This window comes from Daldinia decipiens (assembly GCF_022478715.1).
Source record: "Daldinia decipiens strain CBS 113046 unplaced genomic scaffold F4813scaffold_58, whole genome shotgun sequence".
NCBI lineage: Eukaryota > Fungi > Ascomycota > Sordariomycetes > Xylariales > Hypoxylaceae > Daldinia > Daldinia decipiens.
The window spans coordinates 1,663-22,125 of NW_026054601.1; the positions used below are offsets into that span (position 1 = coordinate 1,663).

At 46.9% G+C, this 20,463-nt stretch overlaps 10 protein-coding genes across 10 annotated transcripts; 3 read left to right on the top strand and 7 right to left on the bottom strand.

Annotated features, from left to right (window-relative positions):
• Nucleotides 1-217: 217 nt before the first annotated feature.
• On the bottom strand, nt 218-982 carry F4813DRAFT_394264 (uncharacterized protein; the record flags this gene model as incomplete). Its single annotated transcript, XM_049247534.1, has 3 exons — nt 218-618; nt 681-867; nt 950-982. The coding sequence occupies 3 exons, from the start codon at nt 980-982 to the stop codon at nt 218-220; spliced, it is 621 nt and encodes a 206-aa protein (XP_049094781.1).
• A 268-nt stretch (nt 983-1,250) lies between these two features.
• F4813DRAFT_288550 (Adaptor protein complex sigma subunit) lies at nt 1,251-2,423 on the top strand. The gene is made up of 3 exons (XM_049240590.1): nt 1,251-1,574; nt 1,671-2,286; nt 2,351-2,423. The coding sequence occupies exons 1-2, from the start codon at nt 1,506-1,508 to the stop codon at nt 2,166-2,168; spliced, it is 567 nt and encodes a 188-aa protein (XP_049094782.1). The 5' UTR covers nt 1,251-1,505; the 3' UTR covers nt 2,169-2,286; nt 2,351-2,423.
• F4813DRAFT_376607 (uncharacterized protein) lies at nt 2,087-3,130 on the bottom strand. The gene is made up of 4 exons (XM_049245148.1): nt 3,098-3,130; nt 2,646-3,047; nt 2,520-2,581; nt 2,087-2,462 (listed from the first exon to the last, which is right to left on the bottom strand). The coding sequence occupies exons 2-4, from the start codon at nt 3,010-3,012 to the stop codon at nt 2,364-2,366; spliced, it is 528 nt and encodes a 175-aa protein (XP_049094783.1). The 5' UTR covers nt 3,013-3,047; nt 3,098-3,130; the 3' UTR covers nt 2,087-2,363.
• Nucleotides 3,131-3,139: 9 nt separating this feature from the next.
• Nucleotides 3,140-5,679, bottom strand: F4813DRAFT_288568 (uncharacterized protein). Its single transcript, XM_049240591.1, has 2 exons — nt 5,399-5,679; nt 3,140-5,336 (listed from the first exon to the last, which is right to left on the bottom strand). Exons 1-2 carry the CDS (start codon nt 5,535-5,537, stop codon nt 3,691-3,693), a joined length of 1,785 nt encoding a protein of 594 aa, XP_049094784.1. The 5' UTR covers nt 5,538-5,679; the 3' UTR covers nt 3,140-3,690.
• A 1,634-nt stretch (nt 5,680-7,313) lies between these two features.
• Nucleotides 7,314-9,129, bottom strand: F4813DRAFT_383696 (putative sugar transporter; the record flags this gene model as incomplete). The annotated part of the gene is made up of 4 exons (XM_049245972.1): nt 7,314-7,587; nt 7,672-7,882; nt 7,992-8,176; nt 8,252-9,129. 4 exons carry the CDS (start codon nt 9,127-9,129, stop codon nt 7,314-7,316), a joined length of 1,548 nt encoding a protein of 515 aa, XP_049094785.1.
• Nucleotides 9,130-10,694: 1,565 nt separating this feature from the next.
• F4813DRAFT_376617 (ABC transporter transmembrane region 2-domain-containing protein) lies at nt 10,695-13,785 on the bottom strand. Its single transcript, XM_049245149.1, has 3 exons — nt 12,967-13,785; nt 12,699-12,914; nt 10,695-12,646 (listed from the first exon to the last, which is right to left on the bottom strand). The coding sequence occupies exons 1-3, from the start codon at nt 13,471-13,473 to the stop codon at nt 11,240-11,242; spliced, it is 2,130 nt and encodes a 709-aa protein (XP_049094786.1). The 5' UTR covers nt 13,474-13,785; the 3' UTR covers nt 10,695-11,239.
• Nucleotides 13,786-14,145: 360 nt separating this feature from the next.
• F4813DRAFT_394270 (zf-CSL-domain-containing protein) lies at nt 14,146-14,486 on the top strand (the record flags this gene model as incomplete). Its single annotated transcript, XM_049247535.1, has 2 exons — nt 14,146-14,301; nt 14,412-14,486. 2 exons carry the CDS (start codon nt 14,146-14,148, stop codon nt 14,484-14,486), a joined length of 231 nt encoding a protein of 76 aa, XP_049094787.1.
• Nucleotides 14,487-14,824: 338 nt separating this feature from the next.
• Nucleotides 14,825-15,509, bottom strand: F4813DRAFT_288622 (uncharacterized protein). The gene is made up of 2 exons (XM_049240592.1): nt 15,293-15,509; nt 14,825-15,223 (listed from the first exon to the last, which is right to left on the bottom strand). Exons 1-2 carry the CDS (start codon nt 15,408-15,410, stop codon nt 15,075-15,077), a joined length of 267 nt encoding a protein of 88 aa, XP_049094788.1. The 5' UTR covers nt 15,411-15,509; the 3' UTR covers nt 14,825-15,074.
• Nucleotides 15,510-16,501: 992 nt separating this feature from the next.
• F4813DRAFT_376622 (uncharacterized protein) lies at nt 16,502-17,804 on the bottom strand. Its single transcript, XM_049245150.1, has one exon. The coding sequence runs from the start codon at nt 17,700-17,702 to the stop codon at nt 16,941-16,943; it is 762 nt and encodes a 253-aa protein (XP_049094789.1). The 5' UTR covers nt 17,703-17,804; the 3' UTR covers nt 16,502-16,940.
• A 1,125-nt stretch (nt 17,805-18,929) lies between these two features.
• Nucleotides 18,930-20,411, top strand: F4813DRAFT_376624 (NAD(P)-binding protein). The gene is made up of 4 exons (XM_049245151.1): nt 18,930-19,105; nt 19,161-19,213; nt 19,269-19,437; nt 19,490-20,411. Exons 1-4 carry the CDS (start codon nt 19,062-19,064, stop codon nt 20,130-20,132), a joined length of 909 nt encoding a protein of 302 aa, XP_049094790.1. The 5' UTR covers nt 18,930-19,061; the 3' UTR covers nt 20,133-20,411.
• Nucleotides 20,412-20,463: the final 52 nt, after the last annotated feature.

The window sequence follows — 20,463 nt, forward strand, 5'->3', positions numbered from 1 at the left end:
TGCTGGAATCTATATCCCTCCCTCCCTATCCCCTATTCCAAGATGACTATCACGTTCCCTCAACCGACATTATTCTGCAGTCCTTCTACGGGACATAACAAAGACATCACATGGGGAAAAGAACGAGTCGACATCGTCTGAGAAGAAAAGCAACTTCCAATTTGTTATTAACGCTATCTAAAAACTTGAGACACACATGATGCTGTCCAACTATTTGCTAACTTTTCTCTCCCTTCCCAGAGTTCAGCTGTAACATGCTTCGCAAAGTTGCCGCCTCCGCCTCCTGACGAGCGAGGCGAAGTCGCAAATCATCTCGCTCTTCCTTGACGCTCCGAAGCTCCGTCTCTAACTCGCTGATGCGGTCGATCCGCTTCTGCCGGTACTTGCGAGCCGCGGCGTTGTTGCGCCGGCGCTTGAGAGCCGTGATTGCGTCTACGGGCGGCGATTGGCTCTGCGACTTGGCGGGTTGACTTGGGCCGGAAGAAGACTCGGGCATTTCAGGCGGTGAGACAGAAACGTTTTGGTTTTCAGCGTCTGATTGCGACGAGATGTGAGAACCTATGGGTGGATTGAATAGAAGATCTGGACTGAGTTCACAGTTAGGTAGTGTGTCTGAAGCTGTTTAATTGTTAGTATGTGCATACGAGATAGAGCAGGATAGGCGTGGAGAGCCAACTGACCGTTCAGCTGTCCGTTGCACTCTTCATTTTGAAAAACAATTGAGTTCCCTGCCCCCTCGAAAAGGGGGAGGGACCACTCGGCACCATTTATACCGTCATTCTCTAAACCCAGGGACCAATTTCCAACTAGAGGCTCGATCGAGCCCTCCAATGACGGGAAGAAATCCGCCGGCCCTAAGGCGGAACTCTCCCAATCAAAGGGATTATGTTGGTTTGGAGAAAAGGACTCCCTGGCACGGCGGATAGTATCCGGCGTAGGAGAGCCTGACGCATTGTGCAGCGATGAAGGCGATGGCTGCCATGACGATATGTTAAAATAACCTCGTCTCGGATTTAGAGTGATCTTATATACGCCGTCCTTCAAGCGAACGGCGGAGCGTAGTCCCAATCAAGATGGGAATAAAAGAAGATGAGAAGTTGGAGAGGGGAAAATCTGACGGGGTCTTCCTGGATTTCCGGCGCCTTTAAAATAAGTACAGAAGTACAGATCTCATCACACAATGAGATCAAATACCTTAGGTAATGGTCTGTGCTGTACATAAGTCTTAGCTTGTCTTAGTCAGGAGCTAAAGAGGATCGGCACCTCCGTATCTGCACAATTGCACAGCCATCAAGCCTCAAACTAAACGATTCGGCAGGATATTGCGGTTATCGAGGCGGTCAATTAAGTCAGCATACCCCCACTAAACCTCCCCACTAACTTATGCTTCACATGCTTGGTTTAGGTATTCCGTACCTTATTATGTACCTATTAACTACATATAGCTTTAATGCTTACCTATGTATTGACATTAACTCCTCCACACACTACAACTGCGGCCCGCCATGATAAACGCAGTTCTGGTCTTTAACGGCCAGGGCCAACCCAGGCTGACCAAGTTCTATACTCAACTGGTATGCCGTGCTATGTATCTGCTTACTTACAATCCTACCAAGAAGCCCCGATCCCCTCCAGGCATACTCGATCGACCCTAACAATCTTACATGCAGGAAACTAGCATCCAACAGCGCCTCATCTCCGAGATCTTCACTCTAGTTTCGAACCGGTCCGACGGAGCATGCAATTTCCTCCCTCTGCCCCCTCTGCTCGCCGCGTCCGGCACCTCGCAATCTGCTTCCGAGCCTCACAATGACGTCCCCTCGCTCGTGACCTACCGCCACTATGCCACCCTCTACTTCATCATCATATCCACGTCGACCGAGTCGCCGCTAGCCCTCCTCGACCTGATCCAGGTGTACGTCGAGTCGCTGGACAAGCTATTCGAGAACGTCTGCGAGCTCGATCTGATCTTCAACTTCGAGACCCTCCACGCCGCCCTGAGCGAGATGATCGTAGGCGGCGTCGTCATCGAGACGAACCTGGACCGCATAGTGGCTGGCGTGCGAGCACAAGGCACCATCGCAAAGCGACCGGTCAACGAGTCTAGGGGCACGGGACTGGGCGCCGGACTGGGCGTGGGAGGGCATTTCGTATGGCCCGGCAGGTGATTCTCGTACAATACGTATGCATAGACGCGGTGTCTGGAGTTTTATAGGTTTACGGGTTGGGACAAGCATTTTAATAGAATATCCCGACTTTATACGGGGTACAAATGACATCGAGTGGGTATTGCATTCCTAACCACCATCCCCAAACTCCAACCATGCGATGTGAGATTTATAATATATAGTGGTGATATTGCTTTACTTGGAATTCGTAATGGCTGCTATATCGGGAGTTCGTCTTTCGTCTCTCTGCGCGGGAGAGAATGCGTCGAGGACGCCCCAGAACCTGTCCCTTAACTAGATGTACCAGTTAGATCATATAGTAGCAGAATTGGTGCAAAGTAATCAACATACCCCTTGGAACGGCTGGCTCTCTGTTTGCAAGTCCATGAACAAGACCGAATAAACCAGGACAGCTACCGTAGAAATGTAATGTTAATCTAGGTCCTCATAAGTTTAAAATGCAGCTATTAGACTTACAAGTCACGCTGAACAGCTGCACCAATCGAACAAATTTATCCCACCGAGGCCGCGCAGTCGCAAGCTTTACCCTCCGTTTATAGCGCCGCTCGAACCGGAACTGTTCCTTCTGGGAGAGCTTGGAGAAATCTGGCGGCCAGATCTTCTTAGGCTTGTATGGAGTGTTATATACCTCTGCTAAAGGTGCCGTTGTCGTATTCCTCAGTCTGGGAGGTATAGGCCCTCCTGCCATCCTTCGTGCTAGAGTTGCGAACATTATGGGCTGATGTTCTTCTACTTCGACGACTAGTTTTGATATGCGCCGTAACGAAGTTTGAATCTCTGAATCGGGGCTTATTTTCTGAAGTGTGGCGTTGTTAAAAACCATGGAACCTAGGTACCTACCTCACGCAGCCCCTCGACCTAGGAAACCATTAGCCACAATTCATTACCCCCCTGGGATACACTAGTACCTAAGAATGAATTATAGGTAATTCGAGGTTTTTAGAAATTGGAACGGATATTCTAAAGGGAACTACTTAGAAAAATATAGAACTTTATTTAATTCGCCAGAGTCTCAATAATTGAAACAAAGCATGCACTTAACTATTTTACTACCGATTACATAGGTAGGTAATCCACTATCACCGAGTCACATATCTGGCTTCGCTTTTTATACTCCGCTAAACTCATATCATGCATAGAGAGAATATCAACAACGATACCCACCGACTGGTAAAAGCAAATATATTTAGATGAAGCTGAGAGCTGGCTTGAAACTATTATATAGTATAGGTCGTATATCCGCCATACCTGACTACAGCTCCCGAGTAAGCCGCTATTTGCTAATGACTAATTCAACGCTGGCTTGCTTGAACGCAATATGATTTCCAAAGCACTGATCCTACGTACGCCCCTGGTATCTCATGCAGGCCGGTCTATATTTTATTCCCCCGGATGGTTTCGTTAACTTTCGGTTCTCCTACCGTTGCCCCTATTCTGCACCATTAAATTTGTCATTGCCATTGGAATTATAACCCGAATTTGTAATAACGTCGAGTAGCGATTAGTACGTTCGTTCCCAGGAGGTCCACCAAACTCCGACGTTGGCTGCCACGACGAGGTCCAGCATCTTAAGGCCTTCCTCAAACACAATCAATTTTCCCATCTTGGCTCTCTTTCCTCTGTTACCGCCGCCTGCTTTCTCTCTTCCTAGACTCATGTCGAAGTGCCAATCTCCGTCTTCATCATGCTCGAGGCCGTGCAAAACCTTGTTGAATTGGCTTTGCAGCTGATCCCTAGTCCTGACACTTCCTTCGGTAGATCGCTTCTCAGCAAACAACTCGCTGCTGGGTAAATTGAACCTCAGCTCGCTGATTGGCTGCCCTCTGGTCTTGTGGCTTCTGTTCCCCGACTCGTGCCCGTCTACAAGAGGGTTGAAAACGCCGCCGCCATACGTGGGTAGGATATGATTACACCCGAGACTCCGTCCAGCATTTCCGGTTACGAATTCGCAGCGGCCACCCCATGGGCTGAAGAATACGTAGCCGCGTGGTTTGAGACCCGGTGCGGGCTGAGTAATTACAGGGGCATCGCCGTCAAAGTCTCCGCCAAACGACGCAGTAGACCCCTGGCTACTGTGACGGCCGTGTTGAGTCTGAATCGTAGGTGAACCCGATCGTTCTTCTTCTGAGCGACTGCGATGATGATTGAACTTTTCACGCAAGTTAGTAGCGAAGGATTTCGAGTATGCCATCATGACTTGACGTTCAAAGGTATTCGAGGCCTTGTTAGATCCAAGAAACTCGGACCGCTGTAGCCGAGATCCTGACGATGCGCTCTCAGGGCGTATATCAAGGCTAGATCTTATATCTGTTGGTGGGTGGGTGGGCATGCCGCGAAACTTAGCATAGCCGGATGTCTCTAAGTGTATGCTAATCGAAGGAGATGGCTGGTGATGCTTGTCATCGCTGATGAGCTCTGGGTTCTCTAGTTGAAATGATGCTACCTTCCCAACGTTCCATTGTTGCCCCGAACTCGGGTCTCTTCTTATAAGAGTTAATGAAAACGGAGTGAAAGGCCTAGTGGGTGACTTGGGTGATTTAGGTGACGGTGATCGACCATTACCATGTGGAGAAGCATACTGGTTAGTAAGTTGTTGTAATGTTGGCTGCTCGCTATACCGTGGTGGTAGTGGAGGAGGTTGATCAACATTTAAACCAGCTTGATAATCGGGAAATTGACTATAGGCCGGCACAGGCGGTAGACTTTTCTCGTAAGAGTCTAAATTACCTTGTCTTGGTCCTAGAGGTTTTCGCTGAATGGGACTCGTTGGTGATGCGAATTGAGATGGCGGGGGCCGCTCGGATAAAGGAGCGGATGGACCAGGTTGTTGGACCGCAGTTCGGGTCGGAAGCGGCACCGAGCCGGCACCGGCCTGGTTCTCCTTTCCGGATGAAGGTAACTGCACGTTTTCATCTACTCGCGACGAGGCAAGACTCGAGGACCCCGGTACGGGTTTCCTATGGATCTGATTACCCGACCTCGAGCTTTCCCCGCTCGTTCTAGGAGACGACGAAGGCTTAGGCTGGCCGGGAGGAGGTACGAGGGCCTCATCCTCGGGGGTATTCAGATGGACATAGTAAAATGAGCTGGCTACATCTTCTGCTGTAACATTCTTAACCTGCGGCTTCAAGGTTGAGAGAATGATGTCTAGGCTGGTTGTTAGAACAGAACTACAAGATTGATTCGAATTTTGTGCTATCTAGGCCTACCCCTCGTGCCGGGTACTCTCGAAATATATAGAGTGATCGGATTTTGCCTTTCTTCGGTTGGCTTTTTCGGATACTGGGGCGGATTGGCAGCCAAATAATTAAGCGAGGCTAGCGATCGTGCCTCGACCTGCTCCTCCATGGTTGGTGGGACGTATGGTTCGACAAACAGCTGAATTGTATGCGAATAAATGGACTAATATAAGAATTCGCGTCTACAGACGTAAATTGTCCTGTTACGGTGAGGGCAATTGACAGGGATGAATGACGAAAATGAGATGCCTCTCCGAGAGGTAAAAATAATGCCCTGAAATGCTGCGACAGCCCAGCGTAGTGAAGCTTATTTGATCGAGCCACCTCGTGTCGAGGAGCCTTACGTAGAGTTTGTCTGTTGACTCAAGGTTCAACCATGGGGTTGGGTTGAATCTAAATATAAATATAAATAGAAACTCGGTGAAAGGCTGAGATATGTATGTATTGATATGTACTTGTATCGCAGTGTTTATACGACCCGATTATCCGAGAATAACAAGAATTATACTTATGAAGGTCGTCGGGTGGAGGAGGCAAGCATAAACCGAGTGAGTTATCGAATGCGTCAGCGTTGGGGCTGAGTTGCTTGAGTTTGGCTGAGTTTTTGTTCAAGTCCAAGTTCAAAATGTTCCGAAACGTTCTGGGCATTGGCTTTGGTGATGCATGATGCTTTCCTGGCTTTCTGGCCTTTCTTTCGCTCTTGCCTTCTTTACGCTGGGTGGCTGCTTAAAGTCAGGCACCGTCCAACTAACTGGGACCCCACTAGCTGCCCCCTAACAAAAGCGCTTAGCAAACACCTCTATTGCTGCATATGAGTTGTATGGCATATGTGATAGCCTATTAATAAATGGAATGGGCATCCTAGCTGCTCAGCTGTCACTTCATCTTCCAATTGTCGCACATGTACAATGACGACTTGACCATTGCCACGAGCTGCCAACACATCCAATTAGCATACCTAGGTACCTAGGTACCTAAGACACATACATAGGTACCTATGTATCTGTCATCATCCACTAGCCACATGATTGTACATAAAAGTATGTGTCCTAGAAATAAACCAATAATAATAATAAATTAGCGTTAATATAGCGAGAAAATAGTCAGTTTAAATGCTAAGCCCCAAGAAAAGGGGCCGCGGGACCTGCGGGACCCGCGGGGTTTCTTATCATCTTAAGTCTATCCCGAGGTCTAAAACCACCCGATACTACCTACCTTTTGTACGATTTGTACGATGTAGATAGTTACATAATTTACAGAAATAAAGTTAATTCATACTACAGATGAACCTATTATAGAGTTTTAAAGGGATATATTTGTGAGACGGCTCCGTGGAATATTATAAGCCTCAAGAACGTCTGAATAGCCTCATGTACGGCGAAAGTAGTGAACTCGCAGAATACCAGTTATACGACTTCCAAGCCGCTCTACCGAATAAATAAGCGAGAAATAAGATATAATAAAATAAATACAGCCTAAGTTACCAGTAGAAACTTCAATACTTAATAATAACTCATGATGTTAACTAGAGAATCTCTAGGCTACAATATCCCGCATAGGCCGGCGTCGTGTTGCTCAACCAGGCAGCAAGTTTGACGTGACATGTGCTGTTCCTTTCTGTCTAGGCTTCTGTTTAAACTAGACAAATCAACAAAATGCGTTCTACAACACGTCTCTATACGGTCATCACATATGCTCACATATGCTTATCCTAGAAACGTAATGCTATTCTGCGTTTCTATCTACGCACAGAGTCATATTTCCAAGAAAAACGTATACTTCATAGATTCATATCATCCAGGTTCATAAAGTCCACTCCGGTCCGATTTATCCAATATGCCCAAGCCTAGGAATCACCGATAGCCAAGAGCGGGGAGAAGAAAGTCTAGCCTTCAGAGTGGTCAAGCTTGGTCTTCTCTGTAAGCGACGACGTCGGCGAACCGGCACGGCGTAGCTGCTTCTCGAACCGGACGGTCGCCAATGCGGACGGCGAGTCCTTGAACATGAGGTCAATCTCCTCGAGACTACGCCCCATAGTCTCGGGGAATAGGAAGTAGACCGAGACGGGCACGCAAGCGGCGATGACGGCAAATACGATGTAGTACTGCCAGCCGATGCTATAGATGGCGACGGGGGTGACCATGACGACTAGGAAGTTCCTTTATCCGACATGTCAGTATATATCATCCGATCGACTTGGCACGCATGAGGGCCAAGAGGACAAGAACTATGGAAGGACTTACCAGGCCCAATGGTTGGCCGTTGAGATCGAGCTCATGGCCATGCGCAGCCGGAGTGGGGCGACTTCGGTGCAGTACAAGAAATTGGCGCCAAGGAACCCGATGGGGACGAACGTGTTGTACAGGTAAATAAAGCAGCCTGCGGCTATCTGAGAGGCTCTGTTGGACGTGGGGAACGACGTTGCAACTGCGAGTGCTATCATGCAGCACGACACTTCAAGAACAACATGTCAGTAATCGCCTCTCTTACCGAGAAATTTGGGGAGACATGTCGTAGAAGCAGTGGCTCCTAAGGCAAGTTAAAGAAGGAGAATAGAACATACTGCCAGCGCCGCTAATGATGAAAACAACGCGTCGACCGAAGCGATCGATGGCTATGAAGGCCAAAAACGACGACAAGAACTTCCAAGTTAAGGCCCCGGCAGAAAGGATGCGAGACAGCTCGCTGCTTAAGCCAAGGTTCTCTTGAAAGAGGATCGTCGCGTATACGCTGATAAGATTGCTTCCACTGCGCGAATTTCTGTTAGCTTCTTTCGATCATATTGCCGGCCCTCGGTCTTTGGGGGGTGAATATGCTACGTACGACATCTGTTGGTAAAATTGCAAGAGTATGCAAAGCCCAAATCGGTACGCTAGCTTGTCTTCGCCCATCTTGAAGATTTGGCTTAGCTTGGCGCCGCCGTCGGCTGAGAGCTCGAGAGAAAGTTCAATGCCCTCGATCTCGGCATTGATCTCGGGCGAATCCTGCGGAAGGCCCCGAAGGATAGAGAGGTTCTCGCGGGCCAGCTCGCTCTTGTTCGTCATGAGGAGCCAGCGGGGCGACTCTGGGAACATATAGATAGAGCATACGAGGACCAGCGAAAAGACGCACGCGATGGCGATGGGCGGGCGCCAGGTGACGGGCCCAGTTTTCAATTCAAAGAAGCCCAGGTTAATCCAGGACTCAAGGACATAACCTAGGCAGATGAAGAGACCATCCAGCACGACGTGGCGACCACGGTTTTTCGCACCGGAAGTTTCGCTCTGCCATACTGGAACGAGAGAGCTTAGCTGTCCGACGCCGAAACCTACGACAACTCTACCGACGATGAATTGCGGTAGACCAAAAGAAGAGGCTTCGAGAATCTCGCCGATCAAGGTGCACAGACCAGCGAAGAAGATAACATTGCGGCGGCCAAACCGATCACCCGTGTACGAGCACGAGAGCGCACCGAAGAGGGCACCAATAACGAAGACAGCTACGACGAAACCCTGCAGTGTCGACTTCTCGCTCTTCTCGGAGCCGACAGCGTGAACAGTGTCGATCTCAGGGAACGTTTTAACCCAATCGTTCTGAGTGATCAGACCGCCAATACCGGCCTGATTGTACCCAAACAAGATGAAGGACGGAGCGACGATAAGAGCCGTCTGCAATCTGCTTAGGAGGTGGCCTTGAAGGCCGAAGTGTTTAGAAGAGGTCATATTTCTAAGATCATATCATAGGGACGGGATAGAAGGAGGAAGGGGGGAGGAAGAAGAGAGAGGAAAGGGAGGAAGAGGAGAAGACGGCAAAGGTTAAAAAAAGGTAGCGGTAAAGGCAAAGGCAAAGGCAAAGGCAAAGGCAAAGGCGAAAGCAAAGGTAAAGGTAAAGGTAAAAAGCTAACGCCACCACTACTATACTATCTATATATATGCTGGCTGGCTCTACTGCGGGAATCGGAGGAGATCTACTAAAGAACAAACCACCCAGGAAGGGCAATCCAGTAAAGGGAATTATTGATTCGGAGATACCTGTTATACACCTAGCCAGCTAACCCAGGCAGCTACAAGTTCGTAACCAGAACCAGCCACCCGATCCCTCCCTACCTCCCCCAGCGTTCGGCTTCTCGTCGATTGCGGAGCCCCATGGGACCGAAACAGCGAAACGAAAAAAAGAAGGGTTCCCATGTCGGGTCGGCAGGTAATAATTCTGGGGCTACTGAAGAAGGGAAAGGGGGGGGGGGGGGGGGGGGTCCATTGGAAAACAAAAAAGCACTGATGATCTAGGCTTTTGAGGGGATGGTGGATTCTAAGATGCGACAGCATGACATAGCGCATCTCCAACTTACGCGTCTCGTCGGTATAAAAAAAACTAGGGGATTGTCTCTTATCCATGAGACTGGGACTTCTTCTCTCCACCATGTTATATGTAGGTAGGTAGTGTAGGTTGGTTAGGTACCCTTGGGTATAGTGTAGGTGGTATTACATAGTGAGGTATGCATGTATTGTACATAGTATATGTGCAGTGGTGGAAGGGACCACCCCAGCACCTTCAATTCGTATTATCGCCATTGATGCGGGTACAACGGTTACGGGTTACGGCATAGAAGCCGCGACTAGAACCTTTTGGTTCGCGGCTTCGCTCGGTCTGGTGGATACAAAATTCAGGGTCGAGGCTTACATATTTCGGGGTTTTTTTATACACGGATTTTGGGGATTACATACTATGTAGGTACCGTACCTGTTACACATACACTAAATTAGAGTAACTGTTGCATATGTATAGTATGTACGGAAGTCGCCTTCAAAAGTTTTGTCTATAGGCCAGCCCCTGTCAGCTTGACAAGGCTTGGCAGCAACTGGCAGCCATAATAATGAATGTACCTCCAAATATATTGTTCTTTAATCTACTTATTACATTTCGAATATAAAAGCTAATTTATTAAAATATATACTATAATATAATGAAGTTATTATATTTATTAAATATTTAAAGAAATTATTTTTTAAATATTTTTAGTCGTGTGGTAATATGTATAATAGAGGGTATATTTTAGTATAGGTACTTTACGATTTTAGACTACCAGGTGGGGCAGGCTGCCCGACAGCTGCGGCCAAAGCTGACAGGGGCTGGCCTATGGACAGAACTTTTGAAGGCGACTTCCGTAGTCAAGCCTAACTAAATTACCTGATATGTTTGCCCATACGTAAGTCTCCATAGTCTCCATAGTCTCCATGTCCAACTTTAGATAGATTGATTGCATCAGTGTACATGCATCTCTTAGCTATCTTAATTGTTTTTTTTCCCTATCAAATATATGTCTTGCCTGCAGATATGCACCTGACTACGTAGGTACGCGCATAATGCAACCTGGAGTTAAAATGAAGTAGACGTAAACCCGAGCTAAACCGGATTCAATTTTGTTTACTAATGTCGCCTTGTTTATTATATAAGTGTCTCGAGACCAGCCTCATCGTGATATCCATGTCATTATAGCTGGCGAGGCTCGAGGGGTAAAGTGGGTAGATGATATAGAGATTTTCTAACGTCCCACATAGATCATCTCGCCATCTCTTAACTTGCTGAAGAGGCCGGGGGCTCAACAGTCAGAGATCACATTGAGGCCAATTAATAAATCCCGCACAGACGAAAATTCTGTAGTGGTGTTTGACAGAAATGCGGTGTCCCCAAGCTAATTGCCAACATACCATGTTGATGCATCCACTGGACATAGATGGTCCCTGTTCTTGGTACACGAGGCTAAAAATCCCATATCCCATCCCTCTTATATATGTACATCATATTCCCTCCTTCAATTCCATTTCCCTGCCGTTATTCGGCGGTCAACTCGCCAATTCTCCTCTCAATTTCCGGCACCTGTCTTAATAATACTTCCAGGTCCTCTTTTTCGTCCTCCAGCTTCAATCTTCTCTCGGCGTCGAGTTTCGTGAACACATAGTGACCCTGTCCGTCGAACTGCAAGATCCTGCTGTGATACTTCCACAAGCTTCGCCGATGGCTGACCGTCATTAATGTAATTCCTAAAGCCTTCGCATTATCGTACATGACCTTTTCGGTCTCGAGCGTCACACTGCTCGTGCATTCGTCTAGGATCGCGTACCGCGGTTTGTGATAGAAGAGACGAGCCATGGCCACGCGCTGCTGCAGTCCGCCTGAGAGTACGTCGCGCCACTCTGCCTCTGCATCCCAGCCCTCGGGGTAAAGATCTACAAGATGCTCGAGGGAGAGAATCTTGAGAATATCTAGTAATTGGGCGTCAGTGACCCCGCGCGCACGAACACTTCGTAGACTATCCGGGTATGTGATTTGTTGACGGAGGCTTCCCCGCGACAGGTATGGCCGTTGTGGAATGTAAAAAATATCCGTGAAAGGCGGCTTGTAGACAGTACCACCATACACAGGCCAGAGGCCTCCTAGGATTCGGAAGAGACTTGATTTCCCGCAACCGTTTGGACCAACGACGAGAAGATGATCACCTTGCTTAAGCGAAAATGATAGCGCCCTTACGAGAACATCTCCGTTAGGGGAGATAATCGGCACGTCGATGAATTTGATGTCCTTGCTCTCGACTACTTTCCCCCTGCCCTTCAACACTGCTGCGTTATCCTCAGTACCCGAGCTAGATACTAGCTTCTTCTCGAAGTGACCAGCTTGGATATCATCCATAACGTCCAATAACGATGCAACACGTGACGTGTAACCGGCTAACTCCATGATTTCGCGGTAGGAGAACATGATCCGTCCAAAAGCATCCGATGCGCTGAGCAACATCCGCCTGTTGGTTACGAACGACTCTGTTCGGTCGCCCATGCTAGAAGTGCCGGCTAGCTGTCCGGGTAGTTTGAAGAAAACGGGCACGCTGCAGAGTAGGAGACCTAAAGCACCCCAGAAATATTTGATGACAAAATCCTCCATTACGCCGTGGTAGAATCGCCGACGTAATATGTAGTTGACGTGTTTAATAAGCGTAAAATAGCCCTTGTCGAGAGTATCCTTTTCTGCTTCGTGGCCGTGGTAGAGTGCCACCTCTTCACTGTGGTCGATGAGTCTCGAATGTTGGAACCGGAACTCGCCTTCAAGCCGTGCTTCGTCCGCAACGTATTTCCCAAACGGAGGTGTTAAAGCGCGCATGACACCGGCTGAGAGCTGTACCAATAGGGACATAAACATAACACCTTCGCCGCCAACACTCTTTGATAATGACCAAGTGTAAATAGTCTAGCCCGTGTTAGTTTATATTACAAATGCCACAATACGCATAGGCTCTCACCATGTCTAATATTGGTTTTGCTAGATTGCTATATAGCTCAGCCAGACTGTTGGAGAACTTGGCAACATCGACTGCTATAAGCTGATCTGGGTTTTTTATTCGATCATCTAGTGCGGAGATCCCGTAGAACGTGAGCTGGGAGAGGTATTTGTCGTGGATGTACTGGGTTAATCGAGTTCGATACCGAAGAGATAACTCGGCTTGGTGGTACGACAGCTACGATACTGTTAATTATCCCATCTAATAGATTTGGGACTAAGTTTCCTACCATGGAATTTGTGAATGTCGCAGGGACAGCAATCAACATCCACCACACAATTCTCGTGAGAAACTCTTTACCACTTCCTTTTACAAGTGCCTTTACGATCGCGCCATCCATCTCGGCAACTTTTAGACTGATAAGCGTCCGTACTACTAAAAAGAAACTGTGGCTAACGAGAAGCCGAGTCTCCTTGCTCCGCGCGCCAGGAACGACTATTTTTAGTAATTTTAACAGCGACTTAAAGAACTCGCGGTTCAGCTCGACCTTTTTCTTCTTCGTCGTATCGTCACCGTCGCTCGAGGTTGTACCCGATCGTCGCTTAGCCGCTTCGCGTGCGGACGCAGCTTTCTGCTCGGAAATGGCATGTCGGACGCGGTTGACGAGTGCGACGAGGAGAGTAAGGTAGACGGCGCGTGAAATCCGGGTTCGATTATCGACGTACAACGTCGTCAAATGCGCAACAGCACTCTTAATCGACCGATCGGGAAGAACAAGTTTGGATTGCACCGCCATGGTGACCGATAATGGGAGACGAGTTGATGCGGATTTTGCTTAAATTTCCAAACCTTGTTTACCCCAAAGCCAAACAAAACATAGAATTCATCCCATAAAATCAAGATATATAGGTCAGCGGGTTAAAATTACACAACTTGAAGTATCGTTATTACATGACTGCTGGCGGTTGTGATGCGCATAGCTGACAGCTTGACCGAATCTCGTGCTATGAAGCTATGTACTTGAAGGGAAGCAACCTAGACATCCCTCGGCGGATACGACCAATACCATCGGGTTTGTCGGTTGAATTGTCTAATTGGTGACGTCCTTGCTTTTAAGCATGTGATTAACCCCAGCCTTTCCCTCGAAGGTTTCCCCCAGCTGAAGTGGCTTTAATTAGGCTAAATTAGGTGCTAGTGGCTACTCGCAGGTGGCTGCAATCACTTTGTGGCCAGTCGTTAGGTAGACCCAGTGTGGGGTGAGACTCAGGTTGTTGCATATGTAAGCTCAAGCCCGTGCTTATCCGATCCGTATCTGAGCGCGGGGCTCTGATTTGTTCAAGACTTAAACAAATTTCTCTACGTTGAGAATAGTGGCTGCTTGACTAAAAGAGTCATTTGTTCCGTTCTTCCCTTTTAATTTATGAAAATCTAGTGCTATTTACATACCAAATCAATAGGCGCTTTTACGATGGCCGACGACGAAGAAATCGCGGTTTACGACGAGGTCGAGATAGAAGATATGACCTTTGACAAGACGCTACAGATTTATCACTTCCCTTGCCCGTGTGGCGATAGATTCGAGATATCGCTCATGGACCTTCAAGATGAGGCAACGGATATTGCTGTTTGTCCAAGCTGCAGTTTAATGATACGGGTTATCTATGATCTAGTTCGTCTCATATTTCTCTCTTGTTACCAGGGCGAATCGAATCTACATATTAACAAGACACTCAGGACAACTTGCCAAAGCCTGATCCTGATCCTCCGGCTCCTGAATCGTCTGAATATCAAGTACCCATCGCCGCCTAATCGTTTACGATTCGAAGGGAAATCGCATGATATGATACACAGCGGCATAAAGCATACACGAAAGCAACAAGTGCCGAGCCGTGAATGAGTAACCGGAGCACAATGACACCTCACCTTTATGGAGCTGGACCGCTTCGTGCCTGATATGGGTAGACAGTGAAGACGAGACATTGCCACATTTTGCAAGCTTATCTATCAACGGAGATGCGACATATTGGTTCAACTCAAGTTACCCTCCTCAGGTTACCTTCTACCCCGGGGGGCGGTAGTGATATCGCGTCTGCAAGATTAGTGATCTACTGGAACCTAAACTGCAGAAAGATGCAGTTTAAATCGGGTCACCGCATATTCAGCACCTATGCAAGAAGTACGATCGCAGACAATCATTCTGCTAGGTCAGATGTGATTCAATGTAGAAGTACTATTAATGTCCAAGAAGATGCAAACGTGGGGTATATCCAAATGCGAACACCGTTAATGCCAAAACGCTATCAGCGTCTTGGAAGTAAGCCCAGACCATTCCAAAAATTCATGATCATGTCCCTAAACGCCAGTGAAATGCTAACCGACCCAGTTACTCATTCCAATTCAGAGTAGATACAGCCCAGCAGCCGAGAAGACGATGAGACCCATGACGGAAGCTTTTTCCAACGCAGGCTTCTCCGCAGCTACAGTCGTCAAAGGCTTCAGTGGTTCTGCAAGCGAACCGGTGGAGTTGACAAGAACAGGCGTAGAGGCTATCACGACTCTAGGATTAGCCGCATTTCTTCATGGCGAGGGAGATCAAAATCTAACATGCTACCTACCCATTGAACCTGGCGGGTCCTCGATTCTCATGCTTGTTGAATGCGCCGTCACTCTTTGTTGAGCAGCAGCAAAGACGACTGGAAGCACTGCGGTGGCAAGCACGCTGAATAATCGCATCTTAGCTGAGGATGTTGTTTTCAGTATATGATTATACTATCATTCGAGCTCAATGCGATCTTTTCGGTTCGTGTGATATGCGCCGATAAGGTGGTAGTACAGCCAACGGAAGCAACGTACTGTTGAGCTGCCTGGCAGCAGCGCATAGGACAGAAGGAAATACTACAGTATCTACAGTAGTAATGAAAAGATCCAGCTCATGCGGGCGAGATATGTGGTTATTCTTGTAAAGTGTAAAGCGGAAGACGAGCGGGGGGGTTTTAGGATAAGAGAAGCTGCCAAAAGAAAAATCCGGGCACATGGTGGTATGTTACTGGGTGTGTGGACGTATGGACAGGGCGTATGGACATGTGGATGTATGGATATATGGATGTACATATGGATGTACATATGGATGTGTGGACCCATTGAGCAAAGTTCAAGGCAGGGATATGTGGATTACGATGCGAAACAAGATTTCCTGCAGATAAGCTACATGTAGTGTATGTATGCGTGATAAGTGACGAAAGAGGTTGGTATTAAACCGACCTCTGAAACGCAACGTGCTCTCAGTTCAAACGGAATCTGCTGTTTTCGGCGTTTTCAGAAACATGAGGCTTGAGTTACGCGGACGGATTAATTGATTTATCATATATTTATCATATCTTATATTTGAACCTGACTGCCTGCTTGGGCCTATTTAATTTAGTTAATCCTAAAGTAAAAGATCTATGTGAAGCATACCTACCTAGGTACTTATCAATGCTAATATGTAAGTAGGTAAGTACTAATTCAATATCCATGCCGTATTCCGTAGTTGTGGCAATTCTTCTCGGCGAAATCCACTTAGCCTTGCATGCAGATCCTCGACGAACGACCATTTAGTCAGGAGTCGGCGGCGCATTGGAGAATTAGCTGCATTGACATCTGAGTAGGGAAATTCGACCGGGTGGAATTTGACAGCGGGTTGGCGCGGGTGAGCTGTTGCTGATTAGGAGGTACCTAATCTAACGAAACAAAACATACGTCATTCTACGGCAACAAGGGTGGGTTACACTAAAGACGTTGGTTCTTTCAAACTTGCAGAGGAATGCAAAAATAGAAGTGTCGCAACTTCCAACCAATAGCCAACCTAGTTTCGTTTATCGCGACATGCATGCTCTGCCATTCGTCCATTCCTTTCTTCCGTTTGCACAATGATGTCAACTTCGATGAAGAGGAGCAAAACACGACAACTCTTATACACTAACTACAAATACCTCATATACACCCGGTAGTTACCCAATAAATAAACACACACAAGGTAACAATAAGATCATTGGTATTTATTATAACTACCTAGGCAGCATATGTAGTATAAGATACCTATTATTTTCAAAGACCTCTGAAATCAAATGTATTTCATGTGCCTTCTGTAGCTTGATACACTCCCGCTACTAACCTGGATACCTAGGTAGGTACCTTTCTTCTATTAACATTAAATCATGTAGGTTAGAAAATCTCAGCAAGGATTACAATTCCCTACGTACGTTAGGTTAGGAAGCTATCTTACTACAGCGTAGAATTCTGGTATTTTGACAGCCATGGGGCATAAATCTTGCCATCCCACGCGACTTCTAATGGCGACTCCCCAGCTCGTTTCCAGCTGTCTAGAACCGTAACCGCCGTTTCATAAGGCCAGTTCCCGAATAGGTCCCAATCATGAACGGCTTTCACGAATGCGCGCATCACGGCCGCCCCTATAGTCTCGTAGCCAAGGATGCGGGTGCTTCTGATGATGCGGGCTATACGCTGATGATGATGGGAATACGTAGCTCCCCAGAATCGAAACTTGTCAGTCCCGCCACTAACTTCGGTTATAACGGGGTCCTCGACAGCGCCGCGTTTACAATACCGGATGTTGAAACCATATATGTCGAGCATACGAATGAGGGCAAGCTTCAGGTTTTGGCCTATGGATTCAGACCCGCGCATGTACATATATGTCAGCTCGTCCAAGATAGGCGCGGCCACCTCGGGCGAAGACTCGGCTCCAATCCGCTCCGGCAGCGGGAAAAGCCAACCCATGAAATCGGTCTGGCCGCCGTAGTCTTCGACTGGTAGGTTGAGCAGGTGGTCAAAATACCGGCCTTTCCAGTCGGGACTGACGAACATCGGATGATAGAACTCCGACACTTGGCAAAGGAACGGATCATTCGGTTTAGGTACGTTCATAATCCTATCCATAACCGGTATTCTGTTGGATGGATTTTTGGATGAGTTTTGGTGTACCCCGATAACCTCGAACGGGTTGGGAATAACGGAACGTGACATCGTGTATGTTGTATGTTTTTTATTATAACTCTAGGTAGATTTTCTTTAGTTACCAGACTTATAAATATAGCTGTTTACGTCAATAAACTAAATTGTCTAGAATGTTGTCGGCTACGGTGGATATGTTACGGTGAAATATGTCTAAGTACCAGTTTCATATATCCCATTCATTCACTACACTAGAATGATCTTGTTTGGGCGTGTTTTTGGATTACCATTCTGGACAGCTACGACTTGTTTGTCTCATAGGCAGCAATGTATGCTTGAACGATATGATTGTACTTGAACAATCTATATGTTTCTTTTGCAAGCAACCGAAACTAAACTGGTTTATACATCGTTTATCTATACAGTTCCCCTAATAGAACTAATTTGCTACAAAAACTAAAAAGAGCGGTAAAACACACTTTCGCAGTCATAGGCAAACTATCGTATCGCCTTTTCAGGTCTAGTCTCGGATATGTTAATAGTTACAATACCTCAGTGACTACTGACCACGCCGCTGCCATAGTTATTGTTACGATCATAACCTTATAACTCGTTAAGTCGACAATAGTTAAAGCAGGACCCTCTATCTATATACACACCACGAAGGTGCGGGACTTTTAGTGTTGGTTTACTGTTCCAGTTTTATAGATTATGTATAATACCTAGCAGATGTAGGCATTGTAAGCATTTTGCTCCGACTGTTTCGGTCTCTGGACCTGCGACTATGTACTTCAGGCAAGCATCTCTTTGTAAACTAGGTAATAATCGGGTTAGCTTTAACGTATATCCTTGACAGGAACTCTCTACCTAGGTTATAAATTAGTTACTAAATGATTACCTGCCCAGGTATTCATAATTTCCATTACTCCTACATTATTCCATAATATATATTTTCACTTCAATATGTATTGTTAGCTGGAGCGTGCGTTTGGTGGGAACTAATAGGAGAGCATGTTATGTATCAATTGAGCTAATAACCCTCGATAATGCTTATTTAGATGCATATGCACATTTGAATCTACCTATCTACGAATAATAGGATAAATAAATACAAACCAGGACAAAGTTCAGCTCTCAATGGACGGCAATAATATCGGACTAATATTTCTATCCCATATAGGATTAAGTCCATACATTTGTACCTCGGCTTCTCGGAACCGGATTAATTGGGGATTTGGGGATTTGGTAGCTTCCAATGAGGTACGTGTAATAGGAGAAGAGTAAGAGTGGACAGCGTACGGAGGGTTTGCTTATATTGAAGTAGAGACCTCTACCCCACGCGTACAGGCTTCCGCCTCTATTAGAACAACGACCGTTAGGAACTTTATATGCAAATAATCCAACTATACTTAGCGCTTTAAATCTATCAAAATGGCGGGAACTAAACCGGGACAGAAGACAGTTCTCGTAACTGGGTGAGTTGTGAGATGGTTTTGCTTGAAATCCCGTTGCTGACATGCGCGTTTGTAGATGTACTCCAGGTGGTATTGGACATGGCATATGCTTGGAATATCATCAACGCGGTAGAGCGCCCTGTTTTATCCGAGGAAGTCATTGAATTAATATATATATATATAGGTCTCCATGTAATTGCTACCGCCCGAAGATCTGAGGTGTTGGCCGATCTCGCGGCGCTGGGCATGAGCACCCTACCGCTCGACGTTACCGATGCCGAAAGCATCAAGCAATGCCATGAAGAAGTCGCGAAACTCACAGGTGGCAAGCTAGATATTCTCGTGAATAATGCGTAAGCTTGCATTTCCTTATCGCAATTTCGAGCATTGCTTATTGGATTGTAGCGGCCGTACCCATACGCATCCCGCGACAGACATCTCGTTGCCGGATGTCCGACAGACCTTTGAGACCAACGTATTCTCAATAATGGCCATGGTGCAAGCCTTTATAGACCAGCTCATTGCAGCAAAGGGCTTGATCATCAACATTTCGTCGCTTTCGTCCGTAACCCCTTATGTATTTGGCTCGGTCTATTGCGCGAGCAAGGCCGCTGTCGTAGGTTATTCGCGCACCTTACGAATGGAACTAGCACCCTTGGGAGTCCGCGTGATGGTATCGATGACTGGTACGGTCAAAAGCAATACGGCTTCCCAACCTCTTCGTGGCCTACCGGAAAATAGCCTCTATGGTCGCGCTAAGGATATATTCGCATGGAGAGTTGTCTTCAGTCAAAATGCGTCTACCTTCCCCACCGAGACGTTTGCTAAAAAGTTGGTTAACGACTCTCTGCGCCCAGAGGTTCCTACGATATTCAGACGCTGGTTCGGACGGCCGGATTGGTTCTGGTCTGGCGGGATGGCAAATCTCGTATGGTTTGGGACATGTATAGGCGAGTGGGTTATTGACGCCTTCTGTTGGCGCACCTTTCGAATGAGCGAGATAACGAAGTTGCTCAGCGAGGATCAGAGCCAGAAAAAGCTGAAGTGATGTTGCTACAATTTCGCATTTCATCTGTAATCAAGTTTCTACATCATGAACACGGGACCGTCATCCCTGAGTTGTAGCATAGCGTTCAGTTTTCTAAACCATTTGGCACTTTTTTACTTGATCCTACCGACAATATCAGTCATCGCTAGTATAATGGACGCTCATCTATAAATTATTAATTACTCGTAGTTATGGTTCCAATATTGGACCTTACCTTTGGACTCATTAGTGGGAGTCGGGTTGTACACTAGGATAAAGACATTGGTCTAGTACATCAGCTTAGCACAAACATGTGTATAGTGCATTGTTCATAATCAGGAACCTCTCAAGA